The sequence below is a fragment of the Mustela putorius genome, unplaced genomic scaffold, assembly GCF_011764305.1.
Source record: "Mustela putorius furo isolate JIRA1106 unplaced genomic scaffold, ASM1176430v1.1 tig00000450_pilon_pilon_pilon, whole genome shotgun sequence".
In the NCBI taxonomy this organism is placed as follows: Eukaryota; Metazoa; Chordata; class Mammalia; order Carnivora; family Mustelidae; genus Mustela; species Mustela putorius.
Genome location: NW_025421385.1, coordinates 7,890,841 through 7,911,974, shown reverse-complemented (window position 1 = coordinate 7,911,974; position 21,134 = coordinate 7,890,841). Strand labels below are relative to the sequence as shown.

Genomic DNA, 21,134 nt, shown 5'->3' with positions numbered 1-21,134 from the left:
ACCCTGAGATGATGACCTGAGCCAAAACCAAGAGTCAGAAGCCCAAATGACTGAACAGCCCAGGCACCCCAAGGCAATGTTATGTCTGGTTAGTGTTTGAAGATGTTCTAACTTTATAATTTAGTATCTAAAATATGACAGTATTACATTTTCCACTGTTACTACAGATATGAATAAACTTCATATGCCTTCTGAGTTTTAAGAGTAAAATTGCAACGACCTTTTATTTATTAGCCCTGTCCCACAGGAAAGCAGTAAAAATGATAAAGCATTTTAAGATGATTTTGACACACAAGCACAATGCAAGACCTCTTTTGATAGTTGACAGATTCTTTTATTAACAATCAAAAAACTTCACACAATAGGAAAATAAATGTTTCTCTAATGGATAATTAAATGAAAACTATCCAAGACCTTATAGGATTTTTAATGCATCCCAGGTTTGATGCGTACCTTCAGAGATAGGCCATCTGCTTGCCCAATCGTTAGGTATGACTGAAAATGAGAAACAGTGATTTATAAAACTTCTACCTAACAGCTTTCCCAATGCAATTATAACAGGAAATAAAATTTCTATTTAGAACTAGTTTTAGATGACTCACAACACACATCAATCTTAATTTTATCATCATGATGTTATTTTTTTAAATATATAATTACTAGAAACTCAAATCTCATTTTAAGATCATGAATTTGAGATGTGCAGTGAAATTTGTAGTTTCTCTCAACCTCAAAGTCTAATTATCACACAACAGTTCCAGCAGCAGATTCTACTTGAGACAGTATTTGTCTCATGCCCTGTTTTCTTGCAGCACTGATCACACTACGGTGTTTGAAGCACACTTAAGATTAGAACAAGCACTGCTGAGTTGGTCACAAAGATCCCTCCTGGATGAACAACGAATGCTTGGTTCATTTCAGAAGAGATGCCTTTTACTTTTTCTATTTCTTTTCTATTATGAGTAACAGGGCTAAAAAAAATGTTGAAATCTCATTTTCTGTCAAATGATTAAAATCTTTATCTGTAAATTATCTTAGTCTCTTAAAATCTATCTGATGGGGAGGACAAAAACAAAACCTTAGGGAAGAACAGCATGCTTTCCCTTGTTCCCTCAACCCAAAATCAGAGCAAAAACAGAGCCCCATAGAAATTTCAACACTGAATTATTTTTTGAAATCTTAAAGCTTAATAACAGTCAAAAAGTTTTATATGAATCAGTAATCTCTGCATACCTGCTGGTTCAATACAAACCAGGATCTGGCAGACTACTTGTGCTCAAACCGCTGTCTTTCAGAAAGGTTCCACTTTTCTAAATGGTCCATTTAAACAGAGTTCACTGCCTTGCTTATACTTATATGTGTGTATATATCCGTATATATGTGTGCGTCTGCATACATACGTACAGGCACGCGTGCATACATCTGTACACGTGCAAGCCGTAAGCCCGGCTCTCACTGGACTCCACGAAGTCACTTCGTTGCGGGAGAAGGATGGCAATCCCGGTCCCCACAGTGTCTTCAATCTACTCTCATCACTACTCTCATCAACGCTGCCAACCATTCAGAAAACCTAAATACTTTCTAATTGAATTCTAAAAGAAAAGTGCCTTAAATTTAATTTTTTTAAACTTCAGTCTTCAATATCGAAACTGCTAAGTTACCCCATTTTTCCATGCCAAATATATAGAATAAACTTGGGGAAAAAATAATATACTAACTCGGGAAAACATTCAGTTACTAAATAGGCATAAGAAAAAAATCTATATAGAAAAACTATTCCCATGGAAGGTAAAATCTATGTGTGTTGCTCACCACAGCATTATCTGAATAAATAACAATTAGAAACCAATGAAATATTCAGTAACAGAACTGTAAGATAAATTAGCAAGTGTCCAATTATACAGCCCCCTAAAATAACGGAAATGATGAAACATGGAGCGCATGACAATTTAGGCCAAATTACAAGAGGCTCGCTGCTACATTTAAACAGTCCTGCAAGCAGGAAACAAGAACACAACTGGTCAGGCTGTGTCACTGGATTATGGGTATCACTTTCCTTTACTTAAAGGACTATATAATATAAAGCTTCTATAGTGACCGTGCATTTGTTTAAAAGAAAAGAAGATCAAATATGATGGAGTAATTCAAAAACAAGTCTTTGAAAAGCAATGCTCCTGTGCAGGGACATGCCGCTGGCCACATCCAGAAACCAACCACCTGCCGCTCTGGGAAGGCAGCACCGACCCAGGCTGCTGCTCTCCAGGGGGTGCTTGTGAACAGGCAGAGATGGGGACAAGTGCTTGGCCAGAACGGTCTGTGGCCTCATCCCCAACATTTGTTTTATCAATAAGGCTCAGATTTGTCTCCTTTGAGCAGTCACCTAACACATATTTCTGTTTGATGACAAGATTCCACATAAAAGTCCTATTTCTCCCAACAGAAAAATTCAAATGCATGACTATTTCCTTTTCATAATAGAGCAATTCTCAATTAGCAATCAAGTGATTTTTTTTAAAAGACAAAATGGTGTTAACCTTGTGAAACATGTGACCAAAGATAATTAAAAGCCCACGGGTGATATCTACCACAAATACTACTAGACAGATTACTTACAAAAAAGAGCAATTTTCAATAGAAAAACTGAACATTTCCCTTGGGAAACAAATTTAACCTTTTATCATTAAACAACTGGGCAAAGGACCAGGTTTTCTACAAGTGCAACAGAACAAGAGCAAAAAGGCTTCCCCGGAGGCCCTAAGAGGACAGGGATGAGATCTTTTTGACAGTTTCATGATGGCAATCATAACCTGCTGGCTGTTTCAGCTCTCAGAAGAAGATGTTCAACCAAAAGACTAAATCAAATAAAGCACTTACTATTTTCAGTTGCCCAATAACAAAATTTGAAAACAAGAAATTCATAGCATTAAATCATGTTCATCAAATGCTTGAACAAGCTACATTAAGAAATGCTACAAAAGAGCAGCTTACTGGCATACTACGGTACTCTGCACTACTACAAAAATAGTCGTGAGAAGCTTATTTTGCTCAATGTAATGATCATGTTTTACTTTTTGCAAGCCATGTATCTCTCTGTTACATTCTCCCAGTTGATTACATTCCAAATAGCCTTTAGGTAATCCGGTCTGACATTTTTATACTGAAGGTAGTAAGCATGCTCCCACACATCAATCCCCAGCAGTGGAATAAGACCTATTGGAGAGAAGGGGGAAAAAAGCAAAAACTATGAATTTCCATCTAAAACGTGACTTAAACTTTCTTCTACGCACACAAAACTGCCCTTTACAACATTCCCATCCATTTTTCAGTTTCTTTTACAAACAGGAAATTTGCCAAGAATAAATACAAACATTTTTTTTTTTATTTTAGTCTTTGGAAGAAAATGTGATAAAGAGTGAAAAATTTAAAATAGAGTTTGGAAAATTAAGTATAATATTTGAAGAGCTGTTCTTGAAATACTAGTAAATCTACCCATGAGCCAAATCTTGGGCGGGGATCAGTAAGGTACTATGTTTGTGGGGGTGGTTAAGGACCTTCCCAAGCAGTCAGTGGAGTTTTAGGAGAACCTGCTCTGCTCCCAAGGCTAATAATGTTAGTCTCAGAGAATACAGAACATTTGTGAGACACTAACAGAAAGAGTAAGTTAACAAGGGAAACTAAACAAGACCAAAGAAAAAGAGACACTGTATAAAGAAGGAATTATTTCTACAACACTCATTTTCAAAAACTCTCAAACTAAATGACAGCTCTCCTCCAGGAAAACAAGTTCCAACCAGTAGGTCTTGAGCAGTGGAGAGGTTTGTCACTCATCATGTATTACGAGTAATTAACGTAACAAAGTTCATAAATGATTTTTCCTCTCCATATACTGCCATGACTTTCACGGATTTTCATTCCAATGGGTTTTCCTCAAGTGGAAGAGAAGCAGGTATGGCCAGGGTTTACCTAGAAATCACAGCCTCGTCTGTCAGGCACCTTCAAAGATAGACCTGACTCTCCACTGCACTCTCCAGCATCTCACTTTGCCAAAAGAGCCATTAGATCCTGACTAATTCTGAATATATCTAGGGCAGTGAGGGACGTATGCAAGTCTGTGGACATGCACAGAGGCAGAAAACCGGGCTGAGAGCTACTGGTTATGGACACTGAAATGTCACTGCAGGTCGGTCACACTGCAGATCAAAGTTCCAACTAACAGCTGGATGTCTTGTGACTATTTCCTAAAGACATTCTGATTCAATCTGGCTCAACATGAAAAAGGATTTGGTGAGCCCAGCCTGGAGCTTCTAAGCCAAATATTTTCCTATACCAAAACCAAAACCCCCCAAAAGGCCTAAGTCTGGAAATCTGAGCTCCAGTGCTACTCTGACCACAGGTGCTCAGCAGACGGGCTGACAGTCCAAGGTCTGAGGTCAGACTCGGCTTCCAGGTCTTATCCTCCTATGTGTTGTTTAATCTAATTTCAGTGCATGTAATTATGTAAGCTGGTATGCATTCTCTGTCAACTGAAGCAGAGTTTATGTTCAAAACATGTTTTGTTAATGTATCTGTAAAATTACATGTGCTAATTTTACAAAACATCAAGGGCTCTTTAAGCATTTTTGTTCATAGGAGACTCAGACTACTATCAGCTGTTAAGATTTACTCACATTAGGACATACTCAAGATAGGTTTAATCACTACTCATGTTACTTATTTCAAGGTAAATGCTTTACCGTGAACCATCTCACACTAATGAATATGAAACAATTTTCAAACCTAACCTGTTGTTCCTTGCAGTGGATCCTGGTTAGAACAAGCAGCAATCTGCAAGCGTCCCTGTTCCTTATTGAAACCAAGCCAACCCCAACCTGAGCCTTGGACGCCAACAGACACGGCGGTCAACTTCTCCTTAAATTTGTCGAAGGAACCAAAATCACGTTTGATGGCTTCCAGCAATTCTCCTATTTAAAAAAAAAAAATCCAAAAATACCCACAAGTGAACATACTGCAACAATAAATAATTTTATTACATATGTTAAAATCTGCCTGTCATGAGGCACAAGATACCAACTAGACAACACGTGGAAAACATAACATAACCCAGTGAGCCCCAACGTTACTCCTTCCCTGACACTAGCATCATAAGGTCTCACAACCGTTAATTCAGGTGTTACTGAACCATGTTAGAGGGATTTCTTTCCTCACTATGCTATTTCCATCAGAAAAGAAATAATATTTTCCATTATTTTGTTTCCCTTCAACAGAAAATTTTACTTCAACTTCTACCCTACCTGTTCTGTCTCAATTGGCGAATAAAATTTTATGGCTGTTATTTGGTTCTTCCCCAAGGCAGTCAAGATCTTTCCTATCACAATCATGTAATTTTAAAAACAGTGATTTTTGTCTTTTATTACCAAAGGGTACACTGTAAGAGCAACAGTCCTTTTATTCTGTACCAATGTAACATACAATTCTAGATTGAGCACATCAAAGCAAGTAGGCCAAAAATATCACTACTCTGATTCCACTGGTTTAAAGTAATTACCTACTGTAAGCACAAATAATAAAATGGTACAGATAACCCAAAGTGTCAGAGAACCAAGACCTGTTGGCTAAATATGGGCATATATGACATTCTACTAATCCCAAAACCTCAAAAGTATTAGACCTAACCCATCTGCAGACCTAAGCCATAAAAAGAAATGCCCAGGTTTGCCATATTTACTCCCCTTTAATCTTTACTTCCAAATGAAATAGCTTAGTACAAGCACCTAAGATGACTTCCAAAAAACAAGTAAGAACAAACAAACGAACAAATCCACAGAAACTTAAGATGTATGCCACAAGCCGAGAGACAGGGAGAGCTCTATTTCCGCCCCCTCCGTTCCTGGGATGAGGCGGGTAATGAAATCATCTGGGCCTCCAAGAAGAGACACAAGAAGTCAAGTAGACCCACCAGAGTGAACAGACCATTGGCTCTGCAGTCCCTCATTTACCCTCCAGGTGTCCTGGAGAATCTCATTTCCTGGGACAACTGACTTTTTATCAGTTAGGAAGAGCAGGAAAATAACAGCAAGAGGCACTATTCTAAGCATTTTACGTTTGGTAACTTATTTAGTTTTCAAAACAGCTCTATTATTGTCCCTGTGTCATACAGATGAAGAAAGTAGATACAGAGTCATTAAGTATCTGACCCACCCCAGGTTGCTCAACTTCTCTAAAATCGGTTTGCCAGTTAGAAGTACAGTACATTTCAACCAGAACTTGACACATATCTGACACTCTGTGTGTATACAAAAAAAGCTGATGACATAACTACCTGAATGTAGTCTCCATTCCTACATGTGCCCCATTCAAAGTTACAACTTTGTTATACTCCTTGCTATGAAAAATATGTCACTAAATAATGTAAGAATTAACATAAGAAAAGCAACAGGCGGGGCGCCTGGGTGGCTCAGTGGGTTAAGCTGCTGCCTTTGGCTCAGGTCATGATCTCAGGGTCCTGGGATCGAGCCCCGCATCAGACTCTCTGCTCAGCAGGGAGCCTGTTTCCTCCTCTCTCTCTGCCTGCCTCTCTGCCTGCTTGTGATCTCTGTCTGTCAAATAAATAAATAAAATCTTTTAAAAAAAAAAAAGCAACAGGCATTGCTGTTGTGCACAGAATGTAGCTAAGACTACACCAATATCTACCAACCTTTGGGTTCTCCACCACCCTTAGGGCTCAGGTTGGTCCAGAAGATGGAATGATTGATATGGCCTCCACCATTGAACTTGAGCCCAGGCTGAAGAGCTACCTGAGTTGTAACGTCACCTGTAATGTAAAGAGGCAAACGTTTTTTTTCTAATTCTTACTTTTCAAACATTCTATATACCATTTTCTTTGGAAAAAAATCTGATAATTGGACTAGCTTATTTGTAACATCCCTATTGGTCCTAAAATTCCACAATTTACACACACACACACACACACACAAACACACAAGATTTTCTTCAAAAATTATTTGTCCCGGTGGATTTTCAGTTCAATTAATGTCCTGAACAACTCATCAGTGGCCCAGGAGGGAGTGCATGCAGAAAATTCTTTCCTAAAAAAAAAAAAAAAAAAAAAAAAAAAAAAATTCTTTCCTGAGCTCCAAAGACCTCAAAGTTTTCTTAGATATTAAAGATTTCAGCAATAATGAAAACAAAGATAGAAAACAGTGAAATGAGAATATGCGTGGTTCCGTAAACAGATTAAATGGTAAGTTTTCTGGGGCACCTGGCTGGCTCAGTCAGGAGAGCACACAACTCTTGGTCCTGAGGTGATGAGTTCAAGCCCCGTAACGGGAGGTAGAGATTACTAAAAACAAATAAAACTACTTTTTTTTAATAGACATATATTTTTATCCCCAGGGGTACAGGTCTGTGAATTGCCAGGTTTACACACTTCACAGCACTCACCAAAGCACACACCCTCCCCAATGTCCATAATTCCACCCCCCCTTCTCCTAACCCCCCTCCCCCCAGCAACCCTCAGTTTGTAAAACCACTTTTTTAAATGGTAGATTTTCAACTCTCATTTTCTAGATAGACAACTCTTCATTGGCAAATAGTTCAATGTTCCATAAACAAAAACTCAGCATATTCAAAACCCAACTCCAGATTTTCACTCCCAAACTTACCCAATGGCCTTCCCCATCCCAGCAAGTGCCAGCTCTTTTCTCAGGACATTTTTGATAACTAGGTTCTTTCTTTCTTTCTTTTCTTTTCTTTTTCTTTCTTTCTTTAATTAACATATACTGTATTATTTGTTTCAGGGGTACAGGTCTGTGTACTTCGTCATTTCTTACTCCTTTCCCCACACACCATGTTCAACCCACCAATGTACCCACCAGCAAAGCCAGCTCTACCTTTAAAAAAGATCCAGAACCAGGGCACCTGGGTGGCTCAGTGGGTTAAGCCGCTGCCTTCGGCTCAGGTCATGATCTCAGGGTCCTGGGATCAAGTCCCGCATTGGGCTCTCTGCTCAGCAGGGAGCCTGCTTCCCTTCCTCTCTCTCTCTGCCTGCCTCTCTGCCTACTTGTGATCTCTCTCTCTCTCTCTCTCTGTCAAATAAATAAATAAATAAATCTTTAAAAAAAAAAAAAAAAAAACCAGAACCAATCCCTTCCTCGTATTTCTGGGACAGACCAGCAGCATCACCTACCTGCATCTGTGCCACCATAACCCACAACAGTCTCCTGCTTCCACACGTGCCCCCTACTCTCTGTTCTCACCACTGGCCAGAGAGCTCCTCTAGACCCCACACTACTGAGGCACTCCTCTAGGCAAACCCCTCCAAAGGCTGCTCCTCTCACTCAGAGTGAACCCCAAGTCCCTACAATCTGCTTGCGAGGTGCATCATCTGACCCAGCATCTCCTTGTTAGCCCAGCTCCAGCCACACTGGCCTCCCTGCACTTACAAAAGCAGCTCAGCCTGCTCCCAGTTTAGGGTTTCCACTGACTGTCGTTGCCTGGACTGGAACCAGTTCCCCAACTTGTTTTTCTTGATAGGACTTATGGACCTGGCATACCACTACATATTTACTTGACCATCTGTCTCCCCACTAGAACAAAACCTCCAGTATTAAGGACTTCAGAGCACTGCTGTGTCTCAGGGGCCAATATATCGCCTTCTAGGGGCAACCTGGGTGGCTCAGTGGGTTAAAGCCTCTGCCTTCAGTTCAGGTCACGATCCCATGGTCCTGGGGTCAAGTCCCACATTGGGCTCTCTGCTCAGCGGGGAGCCTGCTTCCCTTCCTCTCTGCCTGCCTCTCTGCCTACTTGTGATCTCTGCCTCTCAAATAAATAAATGAAATCTTTAAAAAAAAAAAAAAGATTTTATATATATATATATATATATATATATATATATATATATATATATATATATATCTTATATATCGCCTTCTACATACCAGGCACTCAATAAATGTTTGATTGACTAGATAACGGAATATATTAAATGTAGTATTCATGGAAAAAAAATTAATTCTCTGATATCTACACCAAAAAAGTCACATTGGAAAACATTTTTCCTACCTTGGCAATAAGAAAACAAAATAAAATATTCTTTTTCATGCCTTTAAGAAGCTAAGATTAACTACTTTGGAAAATGGCAATTCCCTTGTTCAATTAAGTCCCAAGTGCTTATTATTCACAAGATACTAAGAGACAAAGTGGAAGAAACAAGAACCACTGAGAGCTGTGTGCTTAGGGAGTTTACATAATAGAAGAAGTTCTCTAATCTGCTCTTGGGGCATATCTCAAAGAGGAGAAACGGGCCAAGTGATCTCAGAATACACAGATCATCTTGGAGACTTGTTTAAGATGCCAATTTCTTTTTTTTTTTTTTTTAAGATTTTATTTACTTATTTAACAGACAGAGATCACAAGTAGGCAGAGAGGCAGGCAGAGAGAGGAGGAAGCAGGCTCCCCGCTGAGCAGAGAGCCCAATGTGGGGCTCGATCCCAGGACCTTGGGATCATGACCTGAGCTGAAAGCAGAGGCTTTAACCCACTGAGCCACCCAGGCGCCCCTAAGATGCCAATTTCTTGTTATTATGTTCACAGGATAATTTTGGTATAGATCAGTGTCCCTCTTAGAAATTATTCCAGGAACATCACCCTAAAAATAAATGTAGATTTTATAGTTTTTTAATAAATCAACAGTAACTAAATTTTTCTAATGGGAAAGAAACATGGTTATTGAAAACTAATTTAATAATCTCAATCTCTCAAAGTTTATTTCACTGTTTTTTTTAAGATTTTATTCATTTATCTGTTTGAGAGAGAGAAGCATGTGCACAAGCAGGGGGAGCAGCAGGCTCCCCAATGAGCAAGGAGCCCAATGCAGGACTCAATCCCAGGATCCTAGGATCATGACCCGAGCCAAAGGCAGACGCTTAACGACTGAGCCACTGAGGCGTCCCTACTTCATTATTTTTAAATTTTAATACAGAGGTGCCTGGGTGGCTCAGTCAGTTCAGTATCTGCCCTTAACTTGGGTGGAGATCGCGGGGTCCTGGGACCAAGCTGCTTGGAGGGCTCCCTGCTTGGCAGGAGGTCTGCTTCTCCCTCACCCTCTGCCCCTCCTCCCTGCCTGTGTTCTCTATCTCTCTCTTTTCAAATAAATTGAATAGATAAAAAAATAAATAAATTTTAATACAAACTTGGGGGGTCCCTGGCTGGCTCAGTTGGTAGAGGATATGACTCAATCTTGAGATTGTGAGTTCGAGCCCCATACTAGAATCAGAGTTTATATTAAAAAAATAGGGGGGCCCTGGTTCAGTCGTTAGGCGTCTGCCTTTGGCTCAGGTCATGATCCCAAGGTCCTGGGATCTATCCCTGTGTCAGGCTCCCTGCTCGGTGGGAAGCCTGCTTCTCCCTCTCTCTCCCACTCCCCCTGCTTGCAATCCCTCTCTCACTGTCTCTCTCTTGGTCAAAAATGAATAAATAAAAATCTTAAAAAAAAAAAAAACAGTAATAATAATAACAGAAATGTGGGGGGTATTACAATCTGCTTTTAAAAATACTATTCTTGGGGCGCCTGGGTGGCTCAGTGGGTTAAGCCTCTGCCTTCGGCTCGGGTCATGATCCCGGGGTCCTGGGATCAAGTCCCACATCGGGCTCTCTGCTCAGCGGGGAGCCTGCTTCCTCTTCTCTCTGCCTGCCTCTCTGCCTACTTGTGATCTCTCTCTGTCAAATAAATAAATAAAATCTTTTAAAAATATAAATAAATAAATAAATACTATTCTTGAGGAGCCTGGGTGGCTCAGTGGCTTAAAGCCTCTGCCTTCAGCTCAGGTCATGATCTCGGGGTCCTGGGTTGGAGCCCTGCATCCAGCTCTCTGCTCAGCAGGGAGCCTGCTTCCTCCTCTCCCTCTGCATACTTGTGATCTCTGTCAAATAAATAAATAAAATCTTTAAAAAAGTAAATAAATAAAAATAAAAATACTATTCTTAAGTTCAACATTTTCTTCAGTTTCAATTTTTTTCCTGTTAAAGTACAATAAAAGTTAAATACTTTTGTTTGAAAAGCTTTTATTTACCTACCTGTAATGAGACTGATGATGTTATGTCACTTAATATTGTCGCCCCAAATTCTCAAACATGGAAATTTAGTTCTTCAACAGTCTTTAATACATATAATTTTTTAAATAAAAGAAAATTCTACCGGTGCTTATTAATTTATACTCAATATAACACAACATAATATACAGCTTTTTTTTTTCCTGTAACTTTCATGAAAACAGGTAAAGGTGTGATTGCACAAGAAAAGAACTGAAATTAAGTTGTTTTTTAAAATACTGAAGAGAAAGGTTCAAGTTGTCAGGCGTTGTCATGCAGGAAATAATTTCGCAACGGGGATATTCCCCACCTTGTCATTATTAGCACATCTTTCCCGATTCTGTTATTTTCTAAAACCCCTTTCCCGTACAAATCATGAAACTACCCTCCTCCCACCCCTCCCCTCCAGAAAGGTTCCCGTCACAAATCTTCCAGAATGTGGCAACTTCCTCTTGTTTTTGTTTAGCCAATTACCGCCTGCAACGAGGCTGAAATACTACATTTTCCCACTAGATGCCCCCAGTCGACAAGGCGTCACGGTCTGACATTTACTCAGCAGATTTCGGGGGCCTGAAGTCCGTAAAAATAAAGAAACAACCCCTCTTCCAAGCGGGCAGCTAAAGAAGCGAGACCCGTCAGTCAGTCGGCTGGTGCGAGCCGCTGCGGAACCGGCTGGAAAGGGTAACGCGATTTTGCACGGAGACAGGAAAACACGGATTCGCGTACGCGCACGCCCCAGACACACAAAGTCCACACACTTCCTACTGGTTTTGGCAAATGGGCTCTTCAGGAAAAAAGAAAAGTGTAAGTCCGTATTCTACCATAACACCGAATTCTAAACACCGGCAGGCACCCACAAGCCTGTTTCCGTTTCGCGCAAAACGACCGCTTTCCTCGCGAATTCTGGCCCCGCGTCGACGCCAGGACACGCGGGGCCGCTGTCCCGCCCCGAAGGGCCCGGGCTCCCCCGCGGCCACGCCTCGCCCGGCGCCCCCAGCCCCGCGCCTACCCTTCTCCAGCGCCTCCAGATACTTCTCCTCGACGGCGTTCAGGTTGTTCACGTAGGTCGCGTGGTGCTTGCTGTGGTGCAGCTGCATGATCTGGGCGCTGATGTGAGGCTCCAGGGCGCCATAGTCGTACGGCAGGTCGGGGAGGCTGTGCTTCTGCCTGGAACCCAGCGACCCCAGCGCCGGCACCAGCGTCCTGCTCGCGCTGCAGAAACAGCAGACACGGGACACGGACCGGTTCGCTCACGCGTCTACGCAGACCCAGCGCCACCCGGGCCTTCCTGCCGCTCGCGCGCTCCCCCTCCACATTCCCTGACGCGTCACACCAACGCGGCAACCCCGAGCCGCGGCCGCACCCGGACGCGCTCAGCGGACACCTGCCCTCAGGCACCACCGCCCGCCGCTTCTCCGCGACCCCGGGGCCTCCAAGGTGCCCGGGACCCGCCGCGCCGGCGCGGGCACGCAGGCAGGGGGACCCTGCGCCCTCGGGGCCGTGACCCGTCTCCGCTGCGCCACGCGGCCCCGGCGCCTCACCTGCGCGCTGCCCGGGACAACATGGTGAGCTCTGCCCGCGGACCACACCTCAGAGACCGAGTGGCCGCGCCGACCGCCCGGCGTACACACACGCGCACCCCCGGCCGCGCCGCAAGGACACCGCCGACCTCCACGGGCCCCGCCCCCGGCGCCCGCCGCTCCCACCCGCTCCCACGCCGGGGGGCGCGCGGCCCCGGGGTCTGCCCTCCAGAGCCAGCCCGCGCGCGGATCCCAGGGGAGGCGAGAACGAGGGTATAAGGGTCCTGCCCCAGGGGGCCGGGGGAACAGCGGCCCCCACTCGCCCGCTCTGGGCGTGCGACCAAAGGGAAGGCCGCGCTCTACCTCCCCCATGGTGGAAGATGGTACGGTCCGCAGTCCCGCCCCTCGGGGGCTCGTGGGAGGGCCGCGGCCGGCGCTTCCACGCCCCTGGTGAAGGGGGCCGTTCCGTGAGCCGCGGTGGCGCGCCCTAGCGGGCTGGGGAGGTCCCTCCGGAAGAAAGGTCCTTCCTGGGCGCTGGTAAGGTGTAGAGCCAGGGCTCCTCCAACCGCTGCCCGGAGTGACCTTTCTCTGCGAGTGAATTTGACCTTGGGATCGGGGCGAGGACCCGGGCGGCCTGCTGGTAGAGTTACTGAATGCCTACCGTGTGCCAGGGACTATGCTGCGGGCTTTATATGCATTTATCTTTATTTCACTCCTAGAGTAGGCACCGTTGACTCCAGACGACAGTAATGAGCTCACTGAAGTTAAGCCGGTTGCCCTGATCACACAGTTAATAAGGGAAAGCGGGGATTAGAACCGAAAGTTCGTACTTTTTTGATGACTAAGCGTTACCAGGCCGGTCCTGAGTTTGTTCAGAGGGACTTCCACGAACCAAAAGCTCAGAATATTTTTAAAAAGTACAACAGAAGATTCTTTCCTACTGTGTCTGATGAGCTGCATCTGATGCTTTCTTAACAATGAAAAAAAAAAAAGAATCCTGAATTGTATGACGACTCCTTATACAGAAGTTAGGAAAGCCTTACACAATTATTGGCAAAAGTTGGGTCCTTATTGAATAGAATAATACAAAAGGAAGCTAAGAGTAGGTCCTGAATAGTTTGAGCTACTCTCTTCCATCCCCATCCCCACCCCTCCCCTTCCCAAGGATGACTAGGATTAGGGGTGGGGAATAGCTAACGGGAACCACTGAGCTGGCTTCTCAGCAAGAGCGCTGGGGCTTGCTGACAGTTGCGAAACTAACCAAGAATATGTGACCGGGTAAAGGAGGAAAATCAGGTTGCAGGCAAGTAAGACATGTGCTTAAAACTCAAACATCTGGGGGTGCCTGGGTGGCTCAGTGGGTTAAAGCTTCTCCCTTCAGCTGAGGTCATCATCTCAGGTTACCGGATCGAGCCCCCCATCCGGGTCTCTGCTCAGCGGGGAGCTGGCTTCCTCCTCTCTCTCTGCCTGTCTCTCTGCCTGTCTCTCTGCCTGTCTCTCTGCCTGTCTCTCTGCCTACCTGTGATCTCTCTCTCTTTCTGTCAAATAAATAAATAAATAATCTTAAAAAAAAAAAAAATCCCCTCAAACATATAGTTGGTTACAGAAATTAAGAATCACTTACGTTAGCTGAACTGAGATATAAAGTAGTTTTTCAGTCAAGGTAGTCTGACATTGATATCAGGAAGGGCAAGCTAGTTAGAAAGCTGTTCTGTGAATCCTAGCTGAAGTCCTAAGAGCCTAGCTCTGAGAACTGGAAGAAAAGGACATTTTGAAGGATGAAATAACAGAATTCAGTGACAGATCAGTCTCTAATAAAAGGGCTTGTTCTAGTGAGAACAAAATATCCCTGTAAGGTGACTGAACCCAGTTAGGCTGCATGGATGTACTCCTAGTTTGTACAGATGATGATACTTTGATACTCAAACTGATTCCCTCAGGAGATGCCGTTTTGAACAAGCAACAATGGGGGGGGGTGCTAGTAACAGTAAGTCTGGTAGAAGTGTCTCTAACATCATAAATGTATCAGCTACATCCTTCCAGAAGACAACACTAGCTGTGAGAGTATCTGGATTGAGACCAAGGACTTGGGGGATACAGGAGATTAGAAGTTTTTTTAGCTCCCTGGTCTGCCACACCCAATAAACAGGACTCTTTTTTTCTTTTCTGTTGGCCACTATGTGAAGTACTCATTCAGCGTTGGTTAGATTACAGTTCACCGGGGTCTGTCCCAAATTCCTCCAGCCAGCTCAGAATGTCATCTGCCACATCCGGCATCATCATTGTGCATTTCCCTTGCATAAACTTCCCAAGGCTACTCAGACCCACCATGTTCTACCAACATATTGGCTGGAGGAGGCAAAATATGGGTTGAGATTAAATCATTTTGAGCCAATTAATCACATTCATGTTCTAGTGACTGAGAGTCTCAAACACAGAACAGCATATCCATTCCCTCATGTAAAAGCAATCTGAAGTAGGCAGTCCAGGGCTGGGATGACAGTGCCATGAAATGATCAAGGACCCCAGCTTTGCTTCACGATACATGATAGTTTGTGGAGCATACCAGCCATCTCATCTCCTTCTATGAAGAGGGAAGGACAAAACTTTGGGCCCCAGCCATGTCCATGTTAAGGACCCTTTGTAGTAGTTTTGCCCAACGGATTCCACTCAAAATTTATGCACAAGGCTACACTTAGCTACAGAGAAGGCTGGAAGATGTAGTCATCATTTAGCTGTGCACATTTCCAGACTGAAAAAAATGTAAAATCTAATCTCCAGACTCATCTCTTGCATATGACCCAGGTCATAATTCTTGAACCTGAGCTTGAGACTTCTCCTCTGTTCTCATGTTGGGTTGTGCTTTCAGTCACATTTGCCTCTCAGCCTCAGTGAAAACCCAGCTCCCTAAAGCTGCCTTTGGCATCAGGTCACCTGACTCTTCGCACCCTTGCTAACCATAAGCCTGGGAAACCAGAATGAGGAGGGTAAAAAGAAAGGGGCCCCATATTTAGAGTTCAGCAGATCCCTCCATAAAGACTGTGCAACGTCTACCCCTTTAGGGGAATGAATAATCATCATAACTCCTCCAGGTGTATTGGTCAGAGTTCCCCAGAGAAACGGACTTGATATGATTTGTATATATGGAGAGAAAGAGATGTATTAAGAAACAGAAGAGAGGGGCAACTGCCTGGCTCAGTTGGTTAAGAGCCCAACTCTTGATTTCTGCTCAGGTCACCATCTCAGGGTCATGAAATTGAGCGCGGGCGTTGGGCTCCATATTCAGCAGAGAAGCTGCATGGGATTCTCTCCCTCCCTCACCCCTTCTCCCTTGCATGTTCTTTCTCTCTCTCTCTCTCTCTCTCTCTCTCTCTCTCCAAAATAAATAAATTAATCTTTTTTAAAAAAGGAAACAGAATTGATATGATTTGTATATATAGAGAGAGAAAGAGATGTATTATAAGGAATTGACTCATGAATTATGGAGGCTGGCAAGTCCAAAATCTACAGTGTGAACCAACAAGCTGCTCAGGACAGTCAATGGTGTGGATCCAGTGCAAATACAATCTTTGGCAGAATTCCTCTTGCTTGGGAGGTCAGTTTTTGTTCTACTCAGGTTCTCAGCTGATTGGATGAGCCCCACCCACATTATGGAAGGCAATCTACCCCAAATTCACCCATTTAAATGTTAATTTCATCCAAAAAACCCTCCAAAATGACATGTAAAATTAGCCACCGCACCAGTTAAAAAAAAAAAAAACCAACATGGCCAATATATTCTGTATGAGGAGTGTGTTGATATTCATATCCCAGGATTATCATGAAATAAAACTGAACTCATGGGCACAGTTCTAAGAATAATTCCCGAGAGCTACCCAAGATGAATGGACTCACATCCCTGAGGGCAATGACCAAGCATAAGGATCTCAGGGTAACTATATCTCCTGACTAGCACATGTCAGGTGTTATGCCCCACACCTAGGAACCAGAGTAGGTGTGCAGGAGGCTCAATCTCATATACCACAGAGGTTCAGATCTTGGTCCACTGGGAAGAGTATGAACTTTGGGTCCCTCCTCAAGCATGTTCCAGAACACTAGCCATCCTGGTTTACATCTCCCATCCCCCTGCATTGGTGCTGGCTTACATCTTCACTGGCCCTTTTGTGGGAAAAATAGCAAAAAAACATGTGAAATGAGCCTAAAAGTGTCTTCACCCTAAAAGTATTAATTTAGGGGCACCTGAGTGGCTCAGTCAGTTAAGCAACTGCGTTTTTGGCTCAGGTCATGATCCCAGGGTCCTGGGATCAAGCCCTGTATCAGGCTCTCTGCTCAACAGGGAGTTGGCTTCTCCCTCTCCCCCCTCCCCAACACTCGTGTTCTCTCCTATTATCTCTGCTTCGCCTTCTCAAATAAATAAATAAAATCTTTTTTTAAAAAAGAGAGTATTAATTTAGTTTAAGGAACTAGTCAGCTATATATTGGCACAAGATATCCTGGCTGATTATGAAAGAAGGCTGGTCAATTACTCATGTGTGGGGTTTGAAGACTATCCTCTCAGTGAGGTACAAACCAGAAGCTCCCTCTTTTTTCTTTTTATTTTTTTTAATTAACATATAATGTATTATTAGCCCCAGGGGTACAAGTCTGTGAATAGCCACGTTTACACTTCACAGCACTCACCATAGCACATACCTTCCCCAATGTCCATAATCCCACCACCGTCTCTCTACCCTCCTCCTCCCGATCATCCTCAGTTTGTTTTGTGACAGTAAGAGTCTCTTATGGTTTGTCGCCCTCCTGATCCCACCTTGTTTCATTTATTCCTTTCCCACCCCCCGCAACACCCATGTTGCCTCTCAACTTCCTTATATCAGGGAGATCATATGATAATTGTCTTTCCCTGATTGACTTATTTTGCTAAGCGTAATACCCTCTAGTTCCATCCACGTTGTCGCAAATGGCAAGATTTCATTCTTTAGATGACTGCATAGTATTCCAGTGTGTGTGTGTGTGTGTGTGTGTGTGTGTGTGTGTATCACATCTTCTTTATCCATTCATCTGTTGATGGACATCTAGGTTCTTTCCATAGTTTGGCTGTTGTGGATATTGCTGCTATAACATTCGGGTGCATGTGTCCCTTTGGATCACTACCTTTGAATCTTTAGAGTAAATACCCAGTAGTGCAATTGCTAGGTCTATGGTAGCTCTGTTTTCAACTTTTTGAGGAACCTGCATGCTGTTTTCCAGAGTGGTTGCACCAGCTTGCATTCCCACCAACAGTGTAGGAAGATTCCCCTTTCTCCGCATCCTTGCCAACATCTGCCATTCCCTGACTGGTTAATTTTAGCCATTCTGACTGGTATGAGGTGGTATCTCATTGTGGTTTTGATTTGTATTTCCCTGATGCTGAGTGATGTGGACCACTTTTTCATGTGTCTGTTGGCCATCTGGATATCTTATTTGTAGAAATGTCTGTTCATGTCCTCTGCCCATTTCTTGAATGGATTATTTGTTCTTTGGGTGTTGAGTTTGGTAAGTTCTTTTTTTTTTCTTTTTTTTTTTTAAGATTTTATTTATTTATTTGACAGACAGAGATCATAAGTAGGCAGAGAGGCAGGCAGAGAGAGAGGGGGAAGCAGGCTCCCTGCTGAGAGCCTGATATGGGACTCGATCCCAGGACCCTGGGATCATGACCCGAGCCGAAGGCAGAGGTTTTAACCCACTGAGCCACCCAGGCGTCCTGAGTTTGGTAAGTTCTTTATAGATTTTGGATACTAGCCCTTTATCTGCTATGTCATTTGCAAATATCTTCTCCCATTCTATCAGTTTTCTTTTGGTTTTGTTAACAGTGTCCTTTGCTGTGCAGAATCTTTTGATCTTGATGAAGTCCCAATAGTTCATTTCTGCCCTTGCTTCCCTTGCCTTTGGTGATGTTCCTAAGAAGAAGTTGCTGCGGCTGAGGTCAAAGAGGTTGTTGTCTGTGTTCTCCTCAAGGATTCGGATGGATTCCCTTCCCACATTGAGGTCCTTCATCCATTTTGAGTCTATTTCCATGTGTGGTATAAGGAAATGGTCTAGTTTCATTTTTCTGCATGTGGCTGTCCAATTTTCCCAACACCGTTTGTTGAAGAGACTTTTTTCCATTGGACATTCTTTCCTGCTTTGTCAAAGATTAGTTGACCATAGAGTTGAGGGTCTATTTCTGGGCTCTCTATTTTGTTCCATGGATCTATGTGTCTGTTTTTATGCCAGTACCAAACTGTCTTGATGATGACAGCTTTGTAATAGAGCTTGAAGTCTGGAATTGTGATGCCACCAACTTTGGCTTTCTTTTTCAACATTCCTTTGGCTATTCGAGGTCTTTTCTGGTTCCATATAAATTTTAGGATTATTTGTTCCATTTCTTTGGGGAAAAATGGATGGGATTTTGGTAGGGATTCAATTTCATCAATGTGTAAATTGCTTTAGGTAGCATAGGCATTTTCACAATATTTGTTCTTCCACTCCATGAGCATGGAACATTTTTCCATTTCTTTGTGTCTTCCTCAATTTCTTTCATGAGTACTTTATAGTTTTCCAAATATAGATTATTTGCCTCTTTGGTTAGGTTTATTCCTGGTATCTTATGGTTTGGGATGCAATTGTAAATGGGATTGACTCCTTAATTTCTTTTTCTTCTCTCTTGTTGTTGGTGTATAAAAATGCAACTGATTTCTGTACGTTGATTCTATATCCTGACACTTTAATGAATTCCTGTACAAGTCCTAGCAGATTTGGAGTGGAGTCTTTTGGGTTTTCCACATAAAGTATATCATCTGCAAAGAGTGATGGTTTGACTTCTTCTTTGCTGATTTGGATGCTTTTAATTTCTTTTTGTTGTCTGATTGCTGAGGCTAGGACTTCTAGTACTTCGTTGAATAGCGGTGGTGATAATGGACATCCGTGCTGTGTTCTTGACCTTAGCAGAAAAGTTCTCAGTTTTTCTCCATTGAGAATGATATTTGCTGTGGGTTTTTCATAGATGGCTTTGATGATATTGAGGTATGTACCCTCTATCCCTACATTTGAAGAGTTTTGATCAAGAAAGGATGCTGTACTCTGTCAAATGCTTTTTCAGCATCTTTGAGAGGATCATATGGTTCTTGTTCTTTCTTTTATTAATGTATTGTATCACATTGATTGATTTGTGGATGTTGAACATACTTTGCAGCCCACTTGGTCGTGGTGAATAATCCCTTTAATGTACTGTTGGATCCTATTGGCTATTATTTTGGTGAGAATTTTCGCATCTGTGTTCATCAAGGATATTGGTCTGTAATTCTCTTTTTTTGATGGGGTCTTCATCTGGTTTTGGGATCAAGGTCATGCTGGTTTCATAAAGTGAGTTTGGACGTTTTCCTTCCATTTCTTTTCTTTTTTTTCTTTTTTTCTTTTTTTTTTTTTTTTTTTGAACAGTTTCAGGAGAATAGGAATTAGTTTTTCTTTGAATGTTTGGTAGAATTTTCCTGGGAAGCTGTCTGGCCCTGGGCTCTTGTTTGTTGGGAGATTTTTGATGACTGCTTCAATCTCCTTACTGGTTATGAGTCTGTTCAGGTTTTTTATTTCTTCCTGGTTCAGTTGTGGCAGTTTATATGTTTCTAGGAATGCATCCATTTCTTCCAGATTGTCAAAATTGCTGGTGTATAGTTGCTCATAATATGTTCTTAAAATTGTTTGTATTTCTTTGGTGTTGGTTATGATCTCTCCTCTTTCATTCATGATTTTATTTATTTGGGTCCTTTCTCTTTTCTTTTGTATAAGTCTGGCCAGGGTTTCATCAATCTTATTAATTCTTTTAAAGAACCAGCCCCTAGTTTTGTTTATTTGTTCTACTGGTTTTTTTTGGTTTCTATTTCATTGATTTCTGCTCTGATCTTTATTATTTCTCTTCTCCTACTGGGTTAGGCTTTCTTTTTTGTTCTTTCTCCAGCTCCTTTAGGTGTAGGGTTAGGTTGTGTATTTGAGACCTTTCTTGTTTCTTGAGAAAGGCTTGTAATCCTATATATTTTCCTCTCAGGACAGCTTTTGCCATTCCCACAGATTTTGAACAGTTGTGTTTTCATTTTCATTTGTTTTCATGAATTTTTTTCAATTCCTCTTTAATTTCCTGGTTGACCCATTCATTCTTTAGAATGATGCTGTTTAGCCTTCATGTATTTGGGTTCTGTCAAAATTTCCTCTTGTGATTGAGTTCTAGCCTCAGAGCATTGTGGTCTGAAAATATGCAGGGAATGATCCCAATCTTTTGGTACTGGTTGAGACCTGATTTGTGACCCAGGATGTGATCTATTCTGGAGAATGTTCCATGTGCATTAGAGAAGAATGTGTATTCTGTTGCTTTGGGATGGAATGTTCTGAATATATCTCGGATGTCCATCTAGTCCAGTGTGTCATTTAAGGCCTTTTTTATTTTTTTTCATTTAAGACCTTTATTTCCTTGTTGATCTTTTGCTTGAATGATCTGTCCATTTCAGTGAGGGGGCTGTTA

The 21,134-nt window shown here is 42.5% G+C and overlaps 1 protein-coding gene across 2 annotated transcripts; it reads right to left on the bottom strand.

The window, feature by feature from the left end:
- Positions 1–312: 312 nt before the first annotated feature.
- On the bottom strand, positions 313–12,965 carry SOD2 (superoxide dismutase 2). 2 transcript variants are annotated; one of them, XM_004770860.2, is made up of 5 exons: positions 12,629–12,965; positions 12,097–12,299; positions 6,695–6,811; positions 4,782–4,961; positions 313–3,210 (listed from the first exon to the last, which is right to left on the bottom strand). In XM_004770860.2, the coding sequence occupies exons 1-5, from the start codon at positions 12,649–12,651 to the stop codon at positions 3,065–3,067; spliced, it is 669 nt and encodes a 222-aa protein (XP_004770917.1). In that variant the 5' UTR covers positions 12,652–12,965; the 3' UTR covers positions 313–3,064. The 2 variants fall into 2 exon arrangements, with proteins under 2 accessions (XP_004770917.1, XP_012900416.1); XM_013044962.2 differs by lacking the exon at positions 6,695–6,811 and having other exon boundaries at positions 12,629–12,786.
- Between the last annotated feature and the right edge of the window lie 8,169 nt (positions 12,966–21,134).